Source organism: Haliotis rubra, unplaced genomic scaffold (genome assembly GCF_003918875.1).
Source record: "Haliotis rubra isolate DU_JTF1 unplaced genomic scaffold, ASM391887v1 Scf232, whole genome shotgun sequence".
NCBI lineage: Eukaryota > Metazoa > Mollusca > Gastropoda > Lepetellida > Haliotidae > Haliotis > Haliotis rubra.
The window spans coordinates 143776-165717 of record NW_025766359.1 but is presented as its reverse complement, the minus strand read 5'-3'; the positions used below and the strand labels follow the sequence as shown (position 1 = coordinate 165717).

At 41.1% G+C, this 21942-nt stretch overlaps 1 protein-coding gene across 1 annotated transcript in view; it reads left to right on the top strand.

Moving 5' to 3' along the window:
- Positions 1-21942, top strand: part of LOC124278149 — a 105022-nt gene that overhangs the window by 46376 nt on the left and 36704 nt on the right. Inside the window, 1 exon segment of the mRNA XM_046713885.1 lies at positions 8703-8930. Coding sequence (XP_046569841.1) covers positions 8703-8930 — 228 coding nt within the window.

Here is a 21942-nt window from a genome sequence, read left to right as displayed (position 1 = left end):
TTAATGGGCTTTGTTTATATGTGTGTGAAGGTATGAAAGTTGTTCTGAGATGGAAGCAGTGTCACGAGGTCAGTAGGTTATCATTATCACAGGTGTGGAAATGTGTTGTAGGATTCAGTTTTTGATGTGTTTCTTTGCATGTGAATACTGTTGTGTTGTAGCTATAAATGTGTTTTTTGGGGGAGGGGGGAGGGGGGTTAGCCTAGTGGGTTAAAGCGTTGGCTCGTCACGCCGAAGACCCGGGTTCGAATCCCCACATGGGTACATTGTGTGAAGCCCATTTCTGGTGTCCCCAGCCATGATATTGCTAGAATATTGCTAAAAGCGGCTTAAAACCAAACTTAGTTAGTTAGTTGTAAATATATGGTGAATTACTTTTGTATATAGCTGTGCATCTGGTGCTGTGATGTGATGCTGGTTTCCCCTGGTTAATGCAATTCCTGTTGTTGTAAATCATACAGTATAGAACCAGTTATCAGCCAGTATGTCAACAGATATACTGTGATGGTTGATGTGGAAGTAGGTCTGTTTCTAATTGATACAATACAATTTTTTGTATCAATTTTGTCATTACATTCTCCAAAGAAAAACAAAGATTACGTGAAGTATAGGAAGCATTTGTTTTGTCATTTGCTTACACTTTTGGTAACTTCAGAAATTTCGGTAAAACACTGTGACCATTGTTTGTTAATGTGCTCAAATAATCTCAGTAAAACTACAAATGGGATTCAAACTGTTATTGCCACCCACATAAACATTGATGGCAATCTGCTATGAAAGGGGGATAACTCTTTATGGCATATTCTAACAATGACAGCTACTGTCAGCCTTGCAAAAAATCCTCCTGGATTTCAAAATTCATAAAAGAATTTGATCTTATACATAATTTTTTTTTAAATGGAAGCTATAATGAGGACTGTGTTTCATGACATGTTTGTAAACCTGTCTGGATTGCAAAACCGATGATATACTTCAAAAATATTACCCGACCAAAAATTAACTCAGTTTCAGTATCTGACATTTAAATATTTGAGCATTAACTTCAACTACTGTGTGCCCAGGGACCCATATTGTCCTCGTGTATGCCCTATCCCATGTCATACCCCAGCATGACACATCCTACATATTGTCCCAGTGCATGACACATCCTACATATTGTCCCAGTGCATGACACATCCTACATATTGTCCCAGTGCATGACACATCCTACATATTGTCCCAGTGCATGGCACATCCTACATATTGTCCCAGTGCATGACACATCCTACATATTGTCCCAGTGCATGACACACCCTGCATATTGTCCCAGTTCATGACACATCCTGTATATTGTCCCAGTGCATGACACATCCTGCAGATTGTCCCAGTGCATGACACATCCTGCATATTGTGCAAGTGCATGACACATCCTGCATATTGTCCAAGCTCATGTGCTGCAGTATCTGACAGAGTAGCCTCCCCTCACCTGCTGACATTGTACCAGTCATGAGAACCTGACTTGACCTCAAATACACCACCCACCTGTATAGAAGTTATATCTTACACACTGGAATGTGTCGTGATCAGGCCTAGTGCTATATATGACTATGATATTTGGATCAATAAAAGATGAAGGGTGGTGGTACCGCTCTACATGCAAATCTACAGGTTAACTGTGGAACATAAAGGGGGGTAGTCCTGTAGCCTAGTGGTTAGGGATGCCATGATTAATCGATGCATCAATACTTTTTCTAAGACGATACAATCATCGATACATTCAAAACTGTATCGATATTTACTTTTGAAAGTATCGGTTTAAATATGTTTATGTATCGTTTACATATTGCTATTGTATCATGTTTTATGATGTTATGAGAGTTATAAATGATTATTTTTCATGCACAAAGATGAGAAATTAGAACTTTTTAATCTCTGAGAATAAAAAATGTTGATCTTTTCATGAACAATTGCAAAATATATAATATTAATGTAAAATGTAACAAAGTTTACGCAATAATACCGCGAAAATAGGTATCATGATGCGTATCGAATCGTGACATGGGTATCGTGATACGTATCGATTCATGAAACTTATGTATCGTGACATCCATACTAGTGGTTAGTGTGCTAGGTCATGAAGCATGTGTTCAGGAAGCCAGCAGATCATCAGCTGGAGTCCTTCATCCTGATACTGTCACCATCGTGACATCCATACTAGTGGTTAGTGTGCTAGGTCATGAAGCATGTGTTCAGGAAGCCAGCAGATCATCAGCTGGAGTCCTTCATCCTGATACTGTCACCATCGGGACATCCATACTAGTGGTTAGTTTGCTAGGTCATGAAGCATGTGTTCAGGAAGCCAGCAGATCATCAGTTGGAGTCCTTCATCCTGATACTGTCACCATCATTGACATCCATACTAGTGGTTAGTTTGCTAGGTCATGAAGCATGTGTTCAGGAAGCCAGCAGATCATCAGTTGGAGTCCTTCACCCTGATACTGTCACCATCGTGACATCCATACTAGTAGTTAGTGTGCTAGGTCATGAAGCATGTGTTCAGGAAGCCAGCAGATCATCAGTTGGAGTCCTTCATCCTGATACTGTCACCATCGTGACATCCATACTAGTGGTTAGTTTGCTATGTCATGAAGCATGTGTTCAGGAAGCCAGCAGATCATCAGCTGGAGTCCTTCATCCTGATACTGTCACCATCGTGACATCCATACTAGTGGTTAGTTTGCTAGGTCATGAAGCATGTGTTCAGGAAGCCAGCAGATCATCAGCTGGAGTCCTTCATCCTGATACGGTCACCATCGTGACATCCATACTAGTGGTTAGTGTGCTAGGTCATGAAGCATGTGTTCAGGAAGCCAGCAGATCATCAGTTGGAGTCCTTCATCCTGATACTGTCACCATCGTGACATCCATATTAGTGGTTAGTGTGCTAGGTCATGAAGCATGTGTTCAGGAAGCCGGCAGATCATCAGTTGGAGTCCTTCATCCTGATACTGTCACCATCGTGACATCCATACTAGTGGTTAGTTTGCTAGGTCATGAAGCATGTGTTCAGGAAGCCGGCAGATCATCAGCTGGAGTCCTTCATCCTGATACTGTCACCATCGTGACATCCATACTAGTGGTTAGTTTGCTAGGTCATGAAGCATGTGTTCAGGAAGCCGGCAGATCATCAGCTGGAGTCCTTCATCCTGATACTGTCACCATCGTGACATCCATACTAGTGGTTAGTTTGCTAGGTCATGAAGCATGTGTTCAGGAAGCCAGCAGATCATCAGCTGGAGTCCTTCATCCTGATACTGTCACCATCATTGACATCCAAACTAGTGGTTAGTTTGCTAGGTCATGAAGCATGTGTTCAGGAAGCCAGCAGATCATCAGCTGGAGTCCTTCATCCTGATACTGTCACCATCGTGACATCCATACTAGTGGTTAGTTTGCTAGGTCATGAAGCATGTGTTCAGGAAGCCAGCAGATCATCAGCTGGAGTCCTTCATCCTGATACTGTCACCATCGTGACATCCATACTAGTGGTTAGTTTGCTATGTCATGAAGCATGTGTTCAGGAAGCCAGCAGATCATCAGCTGGAGTCCTTCATCCTGATACGGTCACCATCGTGACATCCATACTAGTGGTTAGTGTGCTAGGTCATGAAGCATGTGTTCAGGAAGCCAGCAGATCATCAGCTGGAGTCCTTCATCCTGATACTGTCACCATCGTGACATCCATACTAGTGGTTAGTTTGCTAGGTCATGAAGCATGTGTTCAGGAAGCCAGCTGATCATCAGTTGGAGTCCTTCATCTTGATACTTCATCGCTGACGTCAATTTCAGTCACTGAAAGACTGTTTAGTGTTAAACAAAATTACTCACATTTTCTGGTCTGTCGGCATTTACATATAAACTCTTTTGTATCACAGGCTCGAGAAAGAAATATGTATCACTCACTCACTCTAAGCATTTGTAATAAAAATGTAATGTTACCAAGGATGGCATGTACAAGTGACCCTTACTGTAGTTATTGACTGGCTTAGTTTGAACAGGAGTTCTACTGGTTAGAGTGTAAGGCCCATTAGCTTGAATATCTGTAATACAGGTGATGTAAGTAGTTAGCTATGATATCTGCAACACAGTAGATGTAAGCCACAAGATATGCTGTCTGTACTACAGGTGATGGAAGCCATTAGCTATTATATATCTGTAATACAGGTGATGTATGCCATTAGTTATGGTATCTGCAATACAGGTAATGTAAGCCATTAGCTATTATATCTGTAATACAGGTGATGTAAGCAATTAGCTATGATATATCTGCAATACAGGTGATGTAAGCAATTAGCTATGATATCTGTAATACAGGTGATGTAAGCAATTAGCTATGATATCTGTAATACAGGTGATGTAAGCCATTAGCTATGATATCTGTAATACAGGTAATGTAAGCCATTAGCTATGATATATCTGCAATACAGGTGATGTAAGCAATTAGCTATGATATATCTGTAATACAGGTGATGTCAGCAATTAGCTATGATATATCTGCAATACAGGTGATGTAAGCCATTAGCTATGATATATCTGCAATACAGGTGATGTAAGCAATTAGCTAAAATATATCTGCAATACAGGTGATGTAAGCCATTAGCTATGATATATCTGTAATACAGGTGATGTAAGCCATTAGCTATGATATATCTGTAATACAGGTGATGTAAGCCATTAGCTATGATATATCTGTAATACAGGTGATGTAAGCCATTAGCTATGATATATCTGCAATACAGGTGATGTAAGCCATTAGCTATGATATATCTGCTAATACTGTAGGTGATGTAAGCCATTAGCTATGATATATCTGTAATACAGGTGATGTAAAGGTGATGTAAGCCATTAGCTATGATATATATCTGCAATACAGGTGATGTAAGCAATTAGCTATGATATCTGTAATACAGGTGATGTAAGCAATACATGGTGAATTAGGTGATGTAAGCCATTAGCTATGATATCTGTAATACAGGTGATGTAATAGCTATGATATATCTGTAATACTGGTGATGTAAGGAATTAGCTATGGTATCTGCAATTATGTGATGTAAGCCATTAGCTATGATATCTGTAATACAGGTGATGTAAGCCATTAGCTATGATATATCTGCAATACAGGTGATGTAAGCAATTAGCTATGATATCTGTAATACAGGTGATGTAAGCCATTAGCTATGATATCTGTAATACAGGTGATGTAAGCCATTAGCTATGATATATCTGCAATACAGGTGATGTAAGCAATTAGCTATGGTATCTGCAATTAGGTGATGTAAGCCATTAGCTATGATATCTGTAATACCGGTGATGTAAGCATTTAGCTATGGTATCTGCAATTAGGTGATGTAAGCCATTAGGTATGATATCTGTAATACAGGTGATGTATGCCATTAGCTATGATATCTGCAATACAGGTGATGTAAGAAATTAGCTATGGTATCTGTAATACAGGTGATGTAAGCCATTAGCTATGGTATCTGCCATTAGGTGATGTAAGCAATTAGCTATGATATCTGTAATACAGGTGATGTAAGCAATTAGCTATGGTATCTGCAATTAGGTGATGTAAGCCATTAGCTATATCTGCAATACAGGTGATGTAAGCCTGACACTTGTGTTTCATTAGACAATTATTATCTTTCAGAGAGGAACAGATTTGATGGATTCGTCAAAAGACATCTCGTACATAAGAAATTAGATGCAATATTGTTTGAGTTCAAGATGGAATATTTACTTGAGTACACCTTTCTTCAAATGACTACAATTTACTTGATAAAGTTTACTCACAGTCATGATCAATATTTCTATAAAATATCAGGGATAGCATGTCAGTAAGTTCCTATGTTTCTAAACCTCTTTGTTTGTATATACATGTAGATGTAAAACCTGTGATATACTGAGCAGTCATGGGATGCATTATGCTGTGCGGAGTAATGTCCCTTGGGTACACCAGCAACCTGTGATCGTTGGTTACAATCCAGGTTTGCCCTGTTTATGTTTGTAAATGAAGGATCACAAACACCTACCATTGGTGTAAACGTATCTTTAAACTAAACACTAAGTGAAATGCAAACAAATTATTTTTTGAAAAATTATCACTGAATTTTTACAAAAGATCTGAATATTGCAATTTTTTTTATTTGACATATTTCAAAAGGAATTTTGAAATGAAAAATGTGTCAGATTTGATATTCATGGGTTCACTGGTCCATACCATACTGCTAAATATAGGACGCTTCATCAAAGGACCCTTCACTTATGTCTAATAGCACTCGCAGGAGAAGGAACTCAGTCCTTATTGTGTTTCACTCAGATACCTCAAATGATGGTCCACACACACATTCCAGAGATATCCTGTCAAATTACCTACCTACCCTGACCTGGCCTTTGTTGTGGATTCAGTGAGACACTTAGCTTGAGACATCTAGTCCTCCACTCAAAGTGGGGGAGCTGGTAGACATTTGCTTCCTTCACTTGCTTTCTTTGCTTGAAAGTGGTGAGAATGGGGCCACTCATTGTTGTATCTCACTGTCTGTACATCACTGTTCATCTAATAGTGAGGGGATATTCCTTTTCTGATATTATCACTAGAAATGTATCATAATTACTGAAAAATATCAAGTGTATCCTCTCTATGATGTCTGAAATCTTTGATTGGCATTCTAAAAGTTGGGTAGATGAAGAATGAGGACTATTTGTATGGATGTACAACTTCTTTATTCTATAAAGGCGAGGTTTCGACACAGATGTGACCACTTGCTTGACAACGACATTAGAATCTATGTCGAAATGTCGCCTATATAGAATAAAGAAGTTGTACATCCATAAAGATAGTCCTCATTCTTCATATGATGTCTGAAGTTTAGGTAGCCCAAGGATAAGTTAAGAGGGTTATCCACTAGCATTGAAAGACAGAAATTCTCCATCAATTGTTCTTATACGTTGTTATGATTCTCAGAGTTGATTAGTCAGTTAAACTGTGTAGACGTCATCTACTGTTCATGGGAAACATGATATACACACATATACACACATCAATCCATCCCCACTCATACACACATCAATCCATCCCCACTCATACACACATCAATCCATCCACACTCATACACACATCAATCCATCCACACTCATACACACATCCACACACATCAATCCATCCACACTCATACACACATCAACACATCAATCCATCCATCCACACTCATACACACATCAATCCATCCACACACACATCAATCCATCCACACACATACACACATCAATCCATCCACACTCATACACACATCAATCCATCCACACTCATACACACATCAATCCATCCACATTCATACACACATCAATCCATCCACACTCATACACACATAGGCCTTTACATTCTATTTTCCATCAGTCCATTGTCATTTACTTGTAAACAGTAGTTGAACATATTACGTTTAGGCTTTGCAGAAGTTCTGCAAATAACCCTCGTTTCAATTGACTTCAGTGTCCTGTGCAGAAGGTGTGCCATGAATATTTGTGTCTTGATTTAATCTTGAAAGTGATACGCTATGAAAGGACATATCTAAATATACAATCTCTCTCTCTCACATAAAGCCGACGAAACATATGTAAATACTTAGTTTAACTCGATTCAACACAATTTAATATACATGACTGAAGAAAGTATACCGGGGGATCAAGCGTGTACTTGGAAATAACTGTACGTTTGACATGTCACAGTTTGACACAACAGTGTTTGACACAATAGTGTTTTTACACAATGTTTGACACAACAGTGTTTGACACAATAGTGTTGACAACAGTTTTTGACACAATAGTGATTGACACTACAGTGTTTGACACAACAGTGTTTGACATGTCACAGTTTGACACAAGTGTTTGACATGTCACAGTTTGACACAACAGTGTTTGACACAGTAGTGTTTGACACAACAGTGTTTGACATGTCACAGTTTGACACAACAGTGTTTGCCTCAACAGTGTTTGACACAACATTGTTTGACACAACAGTGTTTGACACAATAGTGATTAACTGTGTATATGTACCATATATTACCGTAGATAAGCCGAATTTTGAGGACCAAAAAAAGCAGTCTGTGGACTACACTTTCGTCAAACGTTTTTCCAGGATGTGAGAACACAACATCATATCGCTTTGCGTTAGCAAACAAACAAGAGAAGACAACTTTGTCAGTAAAGATGTCAAATTTGCAATTAAACATCACTAGACACACAGATGTGTCACAGTTGTTGTAACATAAAGGAAATGAATATATCCTGATTTGTGAAAACCTTGAGCTGTTAACGGAAGTCTATGTGTGTTGATGTCAGGGGTCGTGTAATAGATACATCTATTTGGAAAGATTGTGTTGAATGATAAGTTGGAACGTTTCACATGTTCCACTAGGAGGTCACTGATATTAACTTATGCTCACTTATGAAGCTAAGCCCTTGTTCCACAGTGGCAGTCCTAAATGCCCTCAATGTCAGCATGAATTATATATAGAAGTGGTAAGGGATGTGTCAGTGAGGATGATGTTCTTATGATGATAATGATGTAAATTATGATGATGAGGAGGAGGAGGATGACGATGACAATGATGTTGATGATGATCAGGGTGGCAATGAAACAATAGTGATGATGATTTCTATGTTTGCAGGAACGGCATGAGCAGCACCAAGCGGGGGTTCTCCCCATCTGTCCCTGTGGGGATGGAGAGTAAGAAACCTCCTCCCCCTCAAACAAATAATGGGAGTGTTCCACCACCCCTCAAATACAGCTCTGAACCAGTTGATGATGTAAATATGAATGAAGTTATTGATGGAAATATTGAATTGGAGGTGATCTTACCTGGTGGAAAGACAACGCAACTCACAGTAGACTCAAAGTAAGTTCATGTTTTGTTATGTTTCTTGAACAATAGATTATTTCTTACAGTTTTATGCATTAACTGTTACCTGATTCCATGCTTGAGTTGTTAGTGACCCACACCATGTTCTCAAACCTTTGAAAGCAATCACATTAGTGCCAGGTTAAAGACTGTCTGCCTTGAGAATATTAGTGTTTACTTATAAGATAGAATGATGATTCAAATTGTCGAGGTGTCCTGGACTGCCATGTGTGCTATGTTTGCCCCACTGTTGGTGGTTTTGTAGTAAGTAATAACAATAGTGGGGCTATCAAAATATTAAATCTGCATTGGTATTTTTCAGCTTTGAGATTTTTTCACTTTTGTTCATTAAAGTTTTTCAGATCATACACAAACATATGAAACTAGCTCATATGTTTCGTAATTTGTTTTGGGGAATTTAAAAACTGTTAGTCCATCACCTTTCAAGTTGCTGTTATGTGTGAAGCCCATTTCTGATGTCTCCTGCCGTGATATTGCTGGAATACAACTAAGAGCAGCATAAATGAATGATGTGAATATCAGCTCTTATCTTAGTAGTGATGACTTGTCACACTCAATCAATAGCTTGTTAATGTCACACCTGTTATCGTTACACAAGTTGTAACAGGTAAGTAGTCAGTTGTAGAAGTCGGTTTGTAACACTTTGTTACACCTGTGTAGCCCAAAGGTTGGACCCTGTCACTGGCAGACTTTTATTTGCACAAACTCAAAACATGGTATTTTGTGGTTAAAATTAAAATCATAATAGTAATTTTTTTTAGCTAATTCTGATAATGTTAACACATTTGACAACTATTGCATTATTATATTATTAAAATGTTTAGGAAACTGAATAATTTATAGACTAAAACTGATATCATATACACTCATATTAAGTCTGCTTCTATTAAGTACTTCATATCAAGTAGTACCAAGACTGCACATATTTTAGCCTAGGGCTTAATTACTAATTTTGCCTGTTTTGACAGGGTAACATTTGACCTGAATTATAGCCCAAGGCTTAAAAAAATAAAACGATTAGTTTAATAAACAAATAATTTTTAAACTTATCCTATCTCACGACTTGCACCTCTCTCTCTTGCTTCGACTTTTAGTGGAAAGACTGTAAACTTTTTTCCATAGGCCTCCTTGTCCATTCGCCTGTGCACTCCATGCTGCTCTCCTTAATTAGCTTCCTAGTTCCTAATAAAGCCTGCAGCATGCTCCACTAATTGCCCATGTGACTACCTTGAATGATCATTTTCTTTCTTGTCACACGACTATGTGGACGTGCTGTATATTAGGGACACCCTAACATGGGGAAAACTGATAATCAGTCAAGGAAAAGGAAAGTTTGTGCTCAATGCAAGACGAACTATTCGTCCCTCGACCCTCACTCGTCTTGCAGTGACTGTATTGGACAAACTGGAACAAATGATGTGGCAAGTGTAATTCACTAAAAGATGAGGATTTAAAGGCCTACCTTGTGTTTGCTCCTGGAGAATCGCCGATAGGGACAGGAAATGAACAGAATCTGATCCCATTCCCACCAAGCGTATCAAGTTACAGCGACAGAAAGTCGTACATTCACGCAAGAGAGCGACGTCTGTGGTTCCAGAGGATTTTATGGATGCTTCAGCAGATTCTTACTTATCTGAGGATGTTCGGCACCTACTACGTACCCATCAGTCACCTCCTTCCAAAGTGTCAGATCACTCACGGGTGGTTGTGATCGACAATTCTTCATTGCCTGTCCCATCTACACTACCAAGGGACCTTAGATCCACACTATCATCATCCAGATCATCGGTACATATCCCCTCGACTGTCTCAGTTTGTTTGGAGCCTGGCCAGCCGCGTTCAACCAGCCAACTGTCTCCCCACAGTTCATTGAACCGGACGGAGCTGGCTACAACAGCGTCGCCGGGGGAACGTTCATCATGAATCAACACTTCAGGTTTCGTCACCTAATCGCCGATCCAGATCACTACATCATTCTAGATCACCACAACGATCTAGATCACCTTCACGATCCAGATCACCGTGCCGATCAAGATCACTGGATCGATCCAGATCACAGTCACGATCCAGAGCACAACTACGATCCACATCACCTGATCAATCCAGATCACCTAACCAATCAAGATCACCAAACGGGTCCGGATCACAAATTCAAAATCAGATCACCGGACAGATCCAGATCAACGAACCGATCCAGATCACAACATCGAAGTAGATCATCGGACCGATCCAGATCACCTTATCGAATCCAGATCACGGAATGGATCCAGATCACAACTTCAAATCAGATCACCGGACCGATCTGGGTCACCTAACCAATCCAGATCACAACATCGAAGTAGATCGCCAGACCGATCCAGATCACCAAATCAAGCCAGATTGCAACTGCAAACCAGATCACCTGTTCGATCCAGATCACCTTATAGATCCAGATCACGATCACAATCACAATTTCCAGTAAGTGCATCGAATCGATCCAGATCACTTTGCAAATCCAGATCATCTTACCAACCCAGGTCACCTAAACGATCTAGATCACCTTACAGAGCCATTGACCAAACGGGATCACAGTACAGATCCACATCTCATGGCCGATCCTATTCAGATGGTCAAACCAGAGCTCCAATCAGAACTACAGTGACCCGGACTAGTTCTTCATGTCATACCGGTCACCTAGCCATACTAGGGAATCCAGATCACCAGCTTACCAACCTACTTCGGTACTTACCGTGTTGAGCTCTCAATACAGTTCCTCTGACTGACGTTCGGGTGATCATTGCTCTGATACCACTAATAGGCCTACAGTCTCTTACGATGTTCCGTCTACACGCTCTGAGAATCCTTCGACTCACTCTAGGATCTGAGTCATGGGAACCTGATAACAATCCCTCTCCTACAGCGACTCCGGATCTAAATATGATGATCAGGGCCATAACCTCAGCCTGGAACCAAATACAGCCGTCTACTCCAGCCCATCCGGCTTCGGTAGCTCCTGGCTCTTCATCTGGTCCAAATTATCCTGGATCAGTTGTCTCATTTTTTGGGCTACACTCTTGCTGTTCGCCGACATGGACCCCTTAACATCTCATCATGGGACGAGTGATTTAAAACAGAACTGTTTCGCCAGCCTTGGTTTACTGACTCCCTCTTCAATGGTAGCATCCAAGAAGTATATAATAAAGTTGATAAAGAAACACCAGTCTCGATTGAACTGTTAAAGATACAGAAGTCACAGCTCCAGGACTCATTAAAACAGCGTCGAACTGCACAGTTCACCCCTACCAATCCGGATTTACGCAATCTGTTTCATGGCGCATCCACTCAAGGCTGTGGCAGAGGAAACAGATCTGGCCGTGGTGGTTCCTCCCGTCGGCCCCCCAGGACCAACTCTGGCCCAGGCACCAGCGCCGGGAAGCAGTGACGGCTTGAGACAATCGCACGATTGGGACCTCCGGCCCCCAGTCGTTCCGATTTACAACACTCCGGTAGGCGGGAGATTGCAGAACTTCGCCCCGAATTGGAGCATCCTCAAAGATCCGTACGTCACCAACCTGCTTCTTCACTGGTAATCAGCTACCCGTTACTGGCAGTCCCCATCCGGCTCATTGCTCATATCCTGTGGACCAGCTTCAGACTCTGCAATCCACAATAGGTACACTATTAGACAAACTCGCGATAGAGCTCCTAGGTCCATCACCCGTCTCTCCAGGATTCTACTCCCCCATCTTCTTGGTTCCAAAGAAAAATTCCAACAAACTCCAGCTCATCTTCAATATGAAAGTTGTTCAATTCCCGATTCCTGCTTCCGCCGCCTCACTTCAGGATGGTGTCGAACAACCTTTTACGCACCATCCTGAAGAAGGGACACTTCCTTATCAGCCTGGATCTTCAGGATGCTTATCTTCACGTTCCGATACACCGGAAGTACCTTCGCCTCATGTTCACTACCAATGGAAAGTCCTACCACGTGGCTTTTTACCGGAATTACCAAGCCAATACCAAGCTTCCTCCACTTTCAAGGGATCACCTTCGAAACTACATAGACGATTGCATCCAGGCTCAACAGGATCCGATTGTATTGCTTCGCCAGCTACAGTTCACCACCACGCTGCTCAGACAGTTAGGGTGGCTGTTGAACATCACGAAATCGGATCTAATACTGACTCAGAAACTCCAATTCATTGGAGCACTGTTCGACACTCGTCAGGGGATGATGTTCGTCCCTCACGACAGGTGGATAAAGATTCAGCAATGCATTCCTCCAGCACTGTCTAAGGCAAGAACCTTACGACAGTGGCAGGAGCTACTGGGCCTTCTGACATCAGCTCAAGCCTTATCGTACAGAGGCCAGCTCCAACTTCAGCCGATACAGCGATTTCTACGCCCGTACCTTCAGGCCGATAACCCCAAGGAACTAATTTGCCTTCCAGAACCGCTTCGTCCAGTCCTTTAATGGTGGCTCGACGATCGGAATGTTTGTGCCGGAGTCTCTATGATGCTGTTTGCACCGACTCATGACCTATTCGTCGATGCATCCCTCATGGGTTGGGGAGCTCACTTCCTCGGCCACCAAGTGGCCAGGCTGTAGTCATCGGACGAACGGGTACTGGAATTCAAGGCGGTAATTCAAGCTATCTCACATTGGGCAACAGAGCTTCAATCAACCAGTCTGTTGATCCAATCAGACAATTCGACAGTGGTTTGGTATATAAATCATCTAGGCTCAACAGGCTCGGCGAATCGGCTACAATGGGCGATCAGGTTCTTCCATCTCATAGACTCACTCAACATCGTAGCCAGAGCCAGACACATTTCCGTGGTAAAAAATGTGATCACCGATGCCTTGTCCCGATCCAACAGACCGTCCCCGACAGAGTGGAAGTTACTGCCCCAGATCTTTCAGTCGATGATCTACCTGTCATCACAGCCTCAAATAGATCTGTTCGCCACAAGGTTCAACAACCAACTTCCAAATTCGTATCACCAATCCCAGACTCCTTGGCGTGGGACCTCGACGCGTTAGCAATATCATGGGAGGGTCTCAATGCCTACGCGTTCCCCCCTCCAGCTCTGCTACCAAAAGTAATACATAAACTATTGGCCACCAGCAACATACTACTGCTTTTGGTCGCACCCTTCTGGCCAGCAAGAAGTTGGTTTGTCAACCTAAGAAGCCTGGCAGAGCCAAACCCAGTACCGGGACAACCTACTTCTTCACCCTCACTCGGAACTGCGCCACGGGTCACCTCAGACCCTCAATCTACACGTTTGGCGCATCTTCAGAGGTCTCTCATAGCTAAGGGCTACTCTCGCCGAGTAGCCACAGCTATCACTTCAGCGCATCGTACTTCGACCCGTTCCTTGTACGACAACAAGTGGAAGAAGTTTGAAGACTATTGCAAGCTTAGGGGAATTGCATCTCCCACTTCCACCTCGGCTCAGGTCATTGCTGAGTTTTTCCAGCATCTCCGCACTACTAAGAAACTCAAGGGTACTACGTTAGCTACCTACTTAGCTGCCATTAACTCGGTTTTGGCTACCACCACGGGCATAAAGATTTCCACTGTTCCCGAGTTGCAGAGTCTACTACGCTCCTATAGACTCTCTGACCAGTCCAGGAAGTTCAGACCCCCGGCCTGGGATCTGTCCGTCGTCCTTCGTCATATGATTTCTACAGATTATGAACCTTTAGAAGACAAGGACTTCGAACAAGTGACATTCAAGACATTCTTCCTGGTAGCTTTGGCTACTGCTGCTCGTATATCTGAACTGCATGCGCTTGATGTCAATCGGGTGTGGTTCAAGCGGAAGAAGCATGGCAAGGCTTTCCTGGGTCTCCGCTGGGACTTCATTGCGAAAAAAACAATTGCCAGGGCAACCGAACCGGATGTTTACCATTCCCCCCATCCCCGTTGTTCACCATTCTTGGGCCTGAAGATTTGACACTCTGCCCTGTTAGGGCTCTACAAGGATCCTCCAAGGATCGTCGACGGCTACAGAAGCGCCTCTTCATACCCTTGTCGAACGCTTCAAGAACTGAGGTTTCCCAGACCACACTGGCCTTCTGGATGCGTGCCAAGATCCTGCGAGCCTACACCTTTGCAGGGTTGCCTCCTCCAGCCGCTTCCAATCCTCATGAGACTCGTGCACTAGCCTCGAAGATGGCTCTCCATAGCAACTGCTCCTTGACTGCTATCATGGAAGGTTGCTTCTGGCGTTCTGATACAGTCTTCTCTTCACATTACCTGCGAGACCTGTCTGTCACGGATGTCCAGGGACTACACCAGTTCGGACCTCTTGTACTGGCTCAGCAGCTTACATCGGCCCAACAACGCAAATGAGGGACGGTTCCGCATTCGCGTTACTACTTCCTTGTATATACTGAATAAATGTTGTACTGGATCTCAACCTTTTGTTCTCATTATGTGGGTTTAAGAACTACTTCACTTGGCCTCCATACCAAGGCATCGGAATACGGCCACCTAGCGTGGCCCTACGGACCTGAGGCAGAGTCAGTATGACGATGCAGAGCTGTTCGACATTCACGCTTACTGACCTCTACTCCACAGAGCAATTACGTCAGTGATGTGTGACACTCCCGAATTCCAGTGGATTTCGTTGCGTTCTGCCTCCAAAGTTGCCGGGCACATCCTTTGACTAAGCTTAGGCAAAGGAGTGAGGGCCAATTTGATGCTGCCCGGAAATGAACGTTAAACCTTGGAGATGCCGATTTGTGTTTCTCTTTCACCCGCCTCGGTCGTGTGTCTGGGGGGCCTTCTTGAAGCAGGGGCTGGCCCGATTCTAGTCGCAAGACTTTAATTATGGGGGTACCATGTAAATCGTGGCGAGGCGAGGCTTACTTGCCGAGTTGCGTCCCTTGTCTTGTACAAGGTTACAACTGAACACCACATCGCTCGGGAGCACCCATCTCCCTGGGAGTCGTTTTGCTAAGTAAGCCAAGGGGTTCCGGAGAACCCACTACAAGCATAGGAGTTACGTGCATGCATAACAGGCCTCCCTTGTACATCGCTATCTACGGTTGTCATCAGTCCAAACAGCTCCAAGACCAGCCATTCGCACTGTCCAGACAGAAGGGTAATCTGCGGCCCGCCGTCCAACTGTGGGATAAGTACAAGTCGGGAGATAGGATAAGTTTTAAAAATTGGAAATTTTAAAATAAATTGTATATTATATACTTATCCTATCTCACGAGATGGATGTCCGCCCGGCCTCCCCACTACTCAGATTACAACGTTGGCTCCAAGATGAGAATGATCATTCAAGGTAGTGACGTGGGCAATTAGTGGAGCATGCTGCAAGTTTTATTAGGAACTAGGAAGCTAATTAAGGAGAGCAGCATGGAGTGCACAGGCGAATGGACAAGGAGGCCTATGGAAAAAAGTTTACAGTCGTTCCACTAAAAGTTGAAGCAAGAGAGAGAGGTGCAAGACGTGAGATAGGATAAGCATATAAATATACAATTTATATTAAAATTTCCAAATTTTCACAATGAAAGGAAATGACAAGTGTCAAGTTTTATCAATCATTCGGTAAGGGAGGTGACTCCATTTTCATAACCTAATTTACACCCATGGGCTTAAAAACGTTTTGTTTTTTTTGTAATTAAAGCAAAATCCTGTCATTTAATTTCCTATATCATATACAGTCAAATACAATGATATTTGAATATTGCCTTGTAAGATATATGGGACAACTTTCACATTGAACCTTGGCCAGTGTTTGCATGGAGGACATATCCCGACAGTGGATGTAATGACACATCTCCATGTATGACTCAGTCTGGTCTCTCCAACTTCCACCTTGTTATGTATATCTATGTTCTCCGTGTCTGGTATCAAATTTCCTGGTTTACCTTGTAATAGGACAACACTCCTGTGTTAATGCTGTGTCTGTAGCTTAGAAGGAGTGTGGACATTTTTGTGGTTATATTGGATACCGGGCTGAAATTTCAGGATGGGTGACATCTTTTAACATGCTATAGTGTCAGCCCAATAGTTTCATTGAGTGTGATCTTTAGGGGAGACTGCTTCTATTACATGTTTTACAGTCCTGCTAATCTTATATATGTGACAAAGGGCAAACAAAGAAAAAGTGTGTACTAGCAAGTGTGTATTTTATCACTGATAGTCTCAACTGATAGTCATATGTAAAATTAACAAACATGTGCAAATTGTACCAGATGTTTAAAAATGAGAACTACAGAAAATTGTATAGAAAGCCAGCTATCTTGTGTGATACACACTGTCAGGGTACTGATAGAAAGATTTGGAAACTCTAAAAACGACAGATTGAATCCAATGCCTTTTACTTATCCATTGTCAGCATGTATGGAATGTATTTACATTGAGAAGATGACTTATTTCCACCTTCCTGCCATGTGTTGCCATGGATCAGTCCTTGATGAAGTACACCACACTATGTCATCTTTCCCTTATCATTATGTAACTAGATTGTCAGATGGCCACAACAAGCAGCATATGTTTGAGTGAGTGAGTTTAGTTCTACGCCGCAGTCAGCAATATTCCAGCTATATGGCGCCGGTCTGTAAATAATCGAGTCTGAACCAGACAATCTAGTGATCAACAGCATGAGCATCAATCTGCGCAATTGTGAACCGATGACGTGTGTCAACCAAGCCAGAGAGCCTAACTCCCCCGATCCTGTTAATCACCTCTTACGACAAGCATGGGTTACTGAAGATCAATTCTAAACCCGGACCTTCACGGGTCGCATAGGTTTGAAGTAGGGTGTGTTAACAAGGACAAGTTAAATTGTGTAGTATAAATAATGAACTATACATCTTTATGAATATCAACTTTTTGTTTATTGCCTGGAGAGATGTTTCAGTGTAGGTTCTTACACAGTTATCAAGCTAAGCGTGTCTGTAGTGATGTTTCAGTGTAGGTTCTTACACAGTTATCAAGCTAAACGTGTGTGTAGTGATGTTTCAGTGTAGGTTCTTACACAGTTATCAAGCTAAACGTGTCTGTAGTGATGTTTCAGTGTAGGTTCTTATACAGTTATCAAGCTAAGCGTTTCTGTAGTGATGTTTCAGTGTAGGTTCTTTCACAGTTATCAAGCTAAACGTGCCTGTAGTGATGTTTCAGTGTAGGTTCTTACACAGTTATCAAGCTAAGCGTGTCTGTAGTGATGTTTCAGTGTAGGTTCTTACACAGTTATCAAGCTAAACGTGTCTGTAGGGATGTTTCAGTGTAGGTTCTTACACAGTTATCAAGCTAAGCGTGTCTGTAGGGATGTTTCAGTGTAGGTTCTTACACAGTTATCAAGCTAAGCATTTCTGTAGGGATGTTTCAGTGTAGGTTCTTACACAGTTATCAAGCTAAACGTGTCTGTAGTGATGTTTCAGTGTAGGTTCTTACACAGTTATCAAGCTAAGCGTGTCTGTAGTGATGTTTCAGTGTAGGTTCTTACACAGTTATCAAGCTAAGCGTGTCTGTAGTGATGTTTCAGTGTAGGTTCTTACACAGTTATCAAGCTAAAGCGTGTCTGTAGTGATGTTTTAGTGTAGGTTCTTACACAGTTATCAAGCTAATCGTGTCTGTAGTGATGTTTCAGTGTAGGTTCTTACACAGTTATCAAGCTAAACGTGTGTGTAGTGATGTTTCAGTGTAGGTTCTTACACAGTTATCAAGCTAAACCTGTGTGTAGTGATGTTTCAGTGTAGGTTCTTACACAGTTATCAAGCTAAGCGTGTCTGTAGTGATGTTTCAGTGTAGGTTCTTACACAGTTATCAAGCTTAACGTGTCTGTAGGGATGTTTCAGTGTAGGTTCTTACACAGTTATCAAGCTAAATGTGTCTGTAGGGATGTTTCAGTGTAGGTTCTTACACAATTATCAAGCTAAACGTGTCTGTAGGGATGTTTCCTCTGCCTTGTATTCAGCCCTCACCTGAGACCTGTTTCTTCACCACACACTCAAACACAAAGATATTGTCACCAGCCAGAATACTCAGTCATTTTGTCATCTAAAATTTTCTTTTTCTTTGAATGAATACGAATAATAATATGAATAATAATGAAGATACTTACATTGCTTTATCAGAAATATTCCCAACATTTAACCCCACTTCATGTCTGAATGGAAATAACAAAAAGGAATCTGTGTTAATGTTTTTTATCATGTGTGTAGCTGATCCCTACATTGTGTTATTGGGCAGCGACATAAACCATAGCTAATGTTCTGTTTCTACAACTTTGTTAAATAAACTTCAGAAGTTGTTTAAAAGTTCTGAAGTTTTGGTATTTACTGCAAGTACTGACAATCATTATACCGAGGTTTTATATTTGTCCTGGAGAGGTTCCTCACCTCAGTTGGGTTTTGGCAACCTGGCAAACAGACTGATGGCAATCATGTTTGAACTGGTTGTTTGATTGCCAGCATCTTTTTCCTTTGAAATTTGCCTAGTGGCAAGGTATTGTTGAATTTGGACAAACTTCTTGGGGTGTCTTTCTCCCTAAATGTCAATGATATTTTGGTTTGTTTCTCGTTTGGTCTAAGATATTCAGATAGAGGTGATAAAAGTTTAAACTTTGATTCATGTGGACAGATAGCCAAATACATAACTTGACTCCCCAGATGGGTAGTACATGTGTTAACATGTGTTTCCATGTGTGAGCAGGCATCTCTTTACTATCTGTCCCTAGTATGGTGATCTATTTTGACATTGTATTGTCCAAAACTAATTTTCTACTATTAAAGATACATGCTAGCCAGTTTTAACTCATTTTGTGATAATCTAGTAATTTTACTGTCCTTCGTTGACAGGGCTCTATATATTATATGTATGTATTGTGAATTTAGAGCTAGTTTTAGTCACGATATGGCTGAAATATTGCCGATGTAACTTTAAATCTTAACTCACTCACTCACTCACTCTTTACTATCTTCTTGAAAGAAATTGGTCTGTATCAGAAATTGTAACTAGGGATGCATATAACAAATTTTCTGTTTTCTAAATTTGGTGTGATGGTGTTTTTATTGTACCGGTAACTAATATTGTAATGATGGTGTATATAAATGTATTCCTTTTAACTTTGTATTTAAGATGGACATGTGTATCTGTGTAGACTTTGTCTCTTCGCTGTATTACTGAAATATTGCTGATGCAATGTAACATTGTAACACTCACTTGGTGTCTCTGTATGTAATAGGGTTTGAATACTGCATATCTACACTCAGTGTGTTGACAACTGTGTGAGACTGATGTGTTTTTCAATTTTATAACACTCCAGAAACAGGGATATTGCTGGGTTAGTGCTGATTTCATCAGTGCATCATTCACTGACACTCCATACTCTGATGTTACTGAATGAACCAATCTACACATGTATGTTATTCTTCCAAAGTAATGCAGCTCAATGATCTCTCCAACAGTGGGAGGCCTGCAGCCAGTGTGTTCCTGGATGTTGACAAGCATACAGTCAGTGGTGTGTGTGAACACAGAGGCAAAACTCACTGTTACTGCTTCCATAGACTCCAAACAATGCCATCATGTATAAATCTTCTTTTCACTTGTGCAACAATGGTTGATATTTGTGAAAAAACAAAGTCAGGCCACTTGACACAACAGTTGTCACTCACTGCAAACTAGGCATTCATTGATCGGAATAACGGCCGAGGAAAGCTGCTTAGCCGGATCCCTGATCTTGGGGTAAAAATAACTCCCTGCGACCTTGCTTCATTTGTTTCAACCTGCTTAAATGTCTTATCTCCACTGAGGGGTGATGAAACTAAAGTTTGCACATTATGATTCATCTTTACCCAGTAAGATGGGGGTGTAGTAGGTGACATCACTCAACATGCAATGGTACAGTCAGAAGGAGTGTGTACAAGCATCCACAATGTGTTAACCCTTTCAGTCATAACAGTTCACTGGACTGCTGGTTATTGCAGCAATTAGACATTTATCAACCTGTCATCATCAGAAACCACGTACCGATATAGTCTCTGTCATGATTAAAGTAGAAATTTACAATATTTTATTGATATATTATATTTATATAATTTAAATCTTTGTAAAATAAAAAATAAAAATACTTTCAGTTCCTTGATTTCATAATGGTTTTATGAAAGATAAAACACAAGCCATGTAAGGAGTTACGTGTACTTGATCCATGGTTCCCCTATGACACAATAGATGTGTGCATGTATCTTGTATTCACAGAGCCACCATGGAGGAGAGGAGTGAATAGGTACACCAGGTCACCATGTATTATAATACTCTGAAATGTAATGTTTGGAATCTGATGTAGTGTCATTGTACATTCTTTGACAATGGAAGGACATTTGTATTGAAGAACTGTGTTTTGTGATGACAAATTTTACAGTAAGATATGAATGTTTCTTTCATATTCTTATATTTCATTATGAAACTTGATTTTTGAAGATTTGTTTATCTGCATAATTGTGTTTTTTAAACCATTGCCTTTTGTAAAATGTATTTTATGTTACTTGATGTTTTTAACAAAATAGAATATTTTTTTATTTGGAAACTGATATGCTCTTCTTTTTTTTGTTCAGTGGTGGCTGATGAAAATTTTGCTTTCATTGTTGTATTAATCATTTGTTTACAAGCTTTATCATCTACTGGCTCCAGACAAGTAGCTATAGAACTGATCAATCTGATCTCTAGTGGGTAAACAAACATGTCCAGGTACCATCATGCACTCATTATATCCAAAGATTAATGGACTCGATCGTCAATTATCAGCTGCTTGATTGTGTGATGAAGTGATGTGTAAATACTACACTTACAATAGCGGTTCTCAAAGTATACTGTACAAAGTATACATGGATTACAAATAGATTCTTTTGTGGTTTTTCATTCTGATTCCAGTATACCAGTTCCCCATTCAGAAATGTACTCATTGAAGGTAATACTTGTAGTGGGAGGTAGGGCAATGTGAATCTCAAATGCATTGATACTGAAAGGTTGTTTCAAGTCAG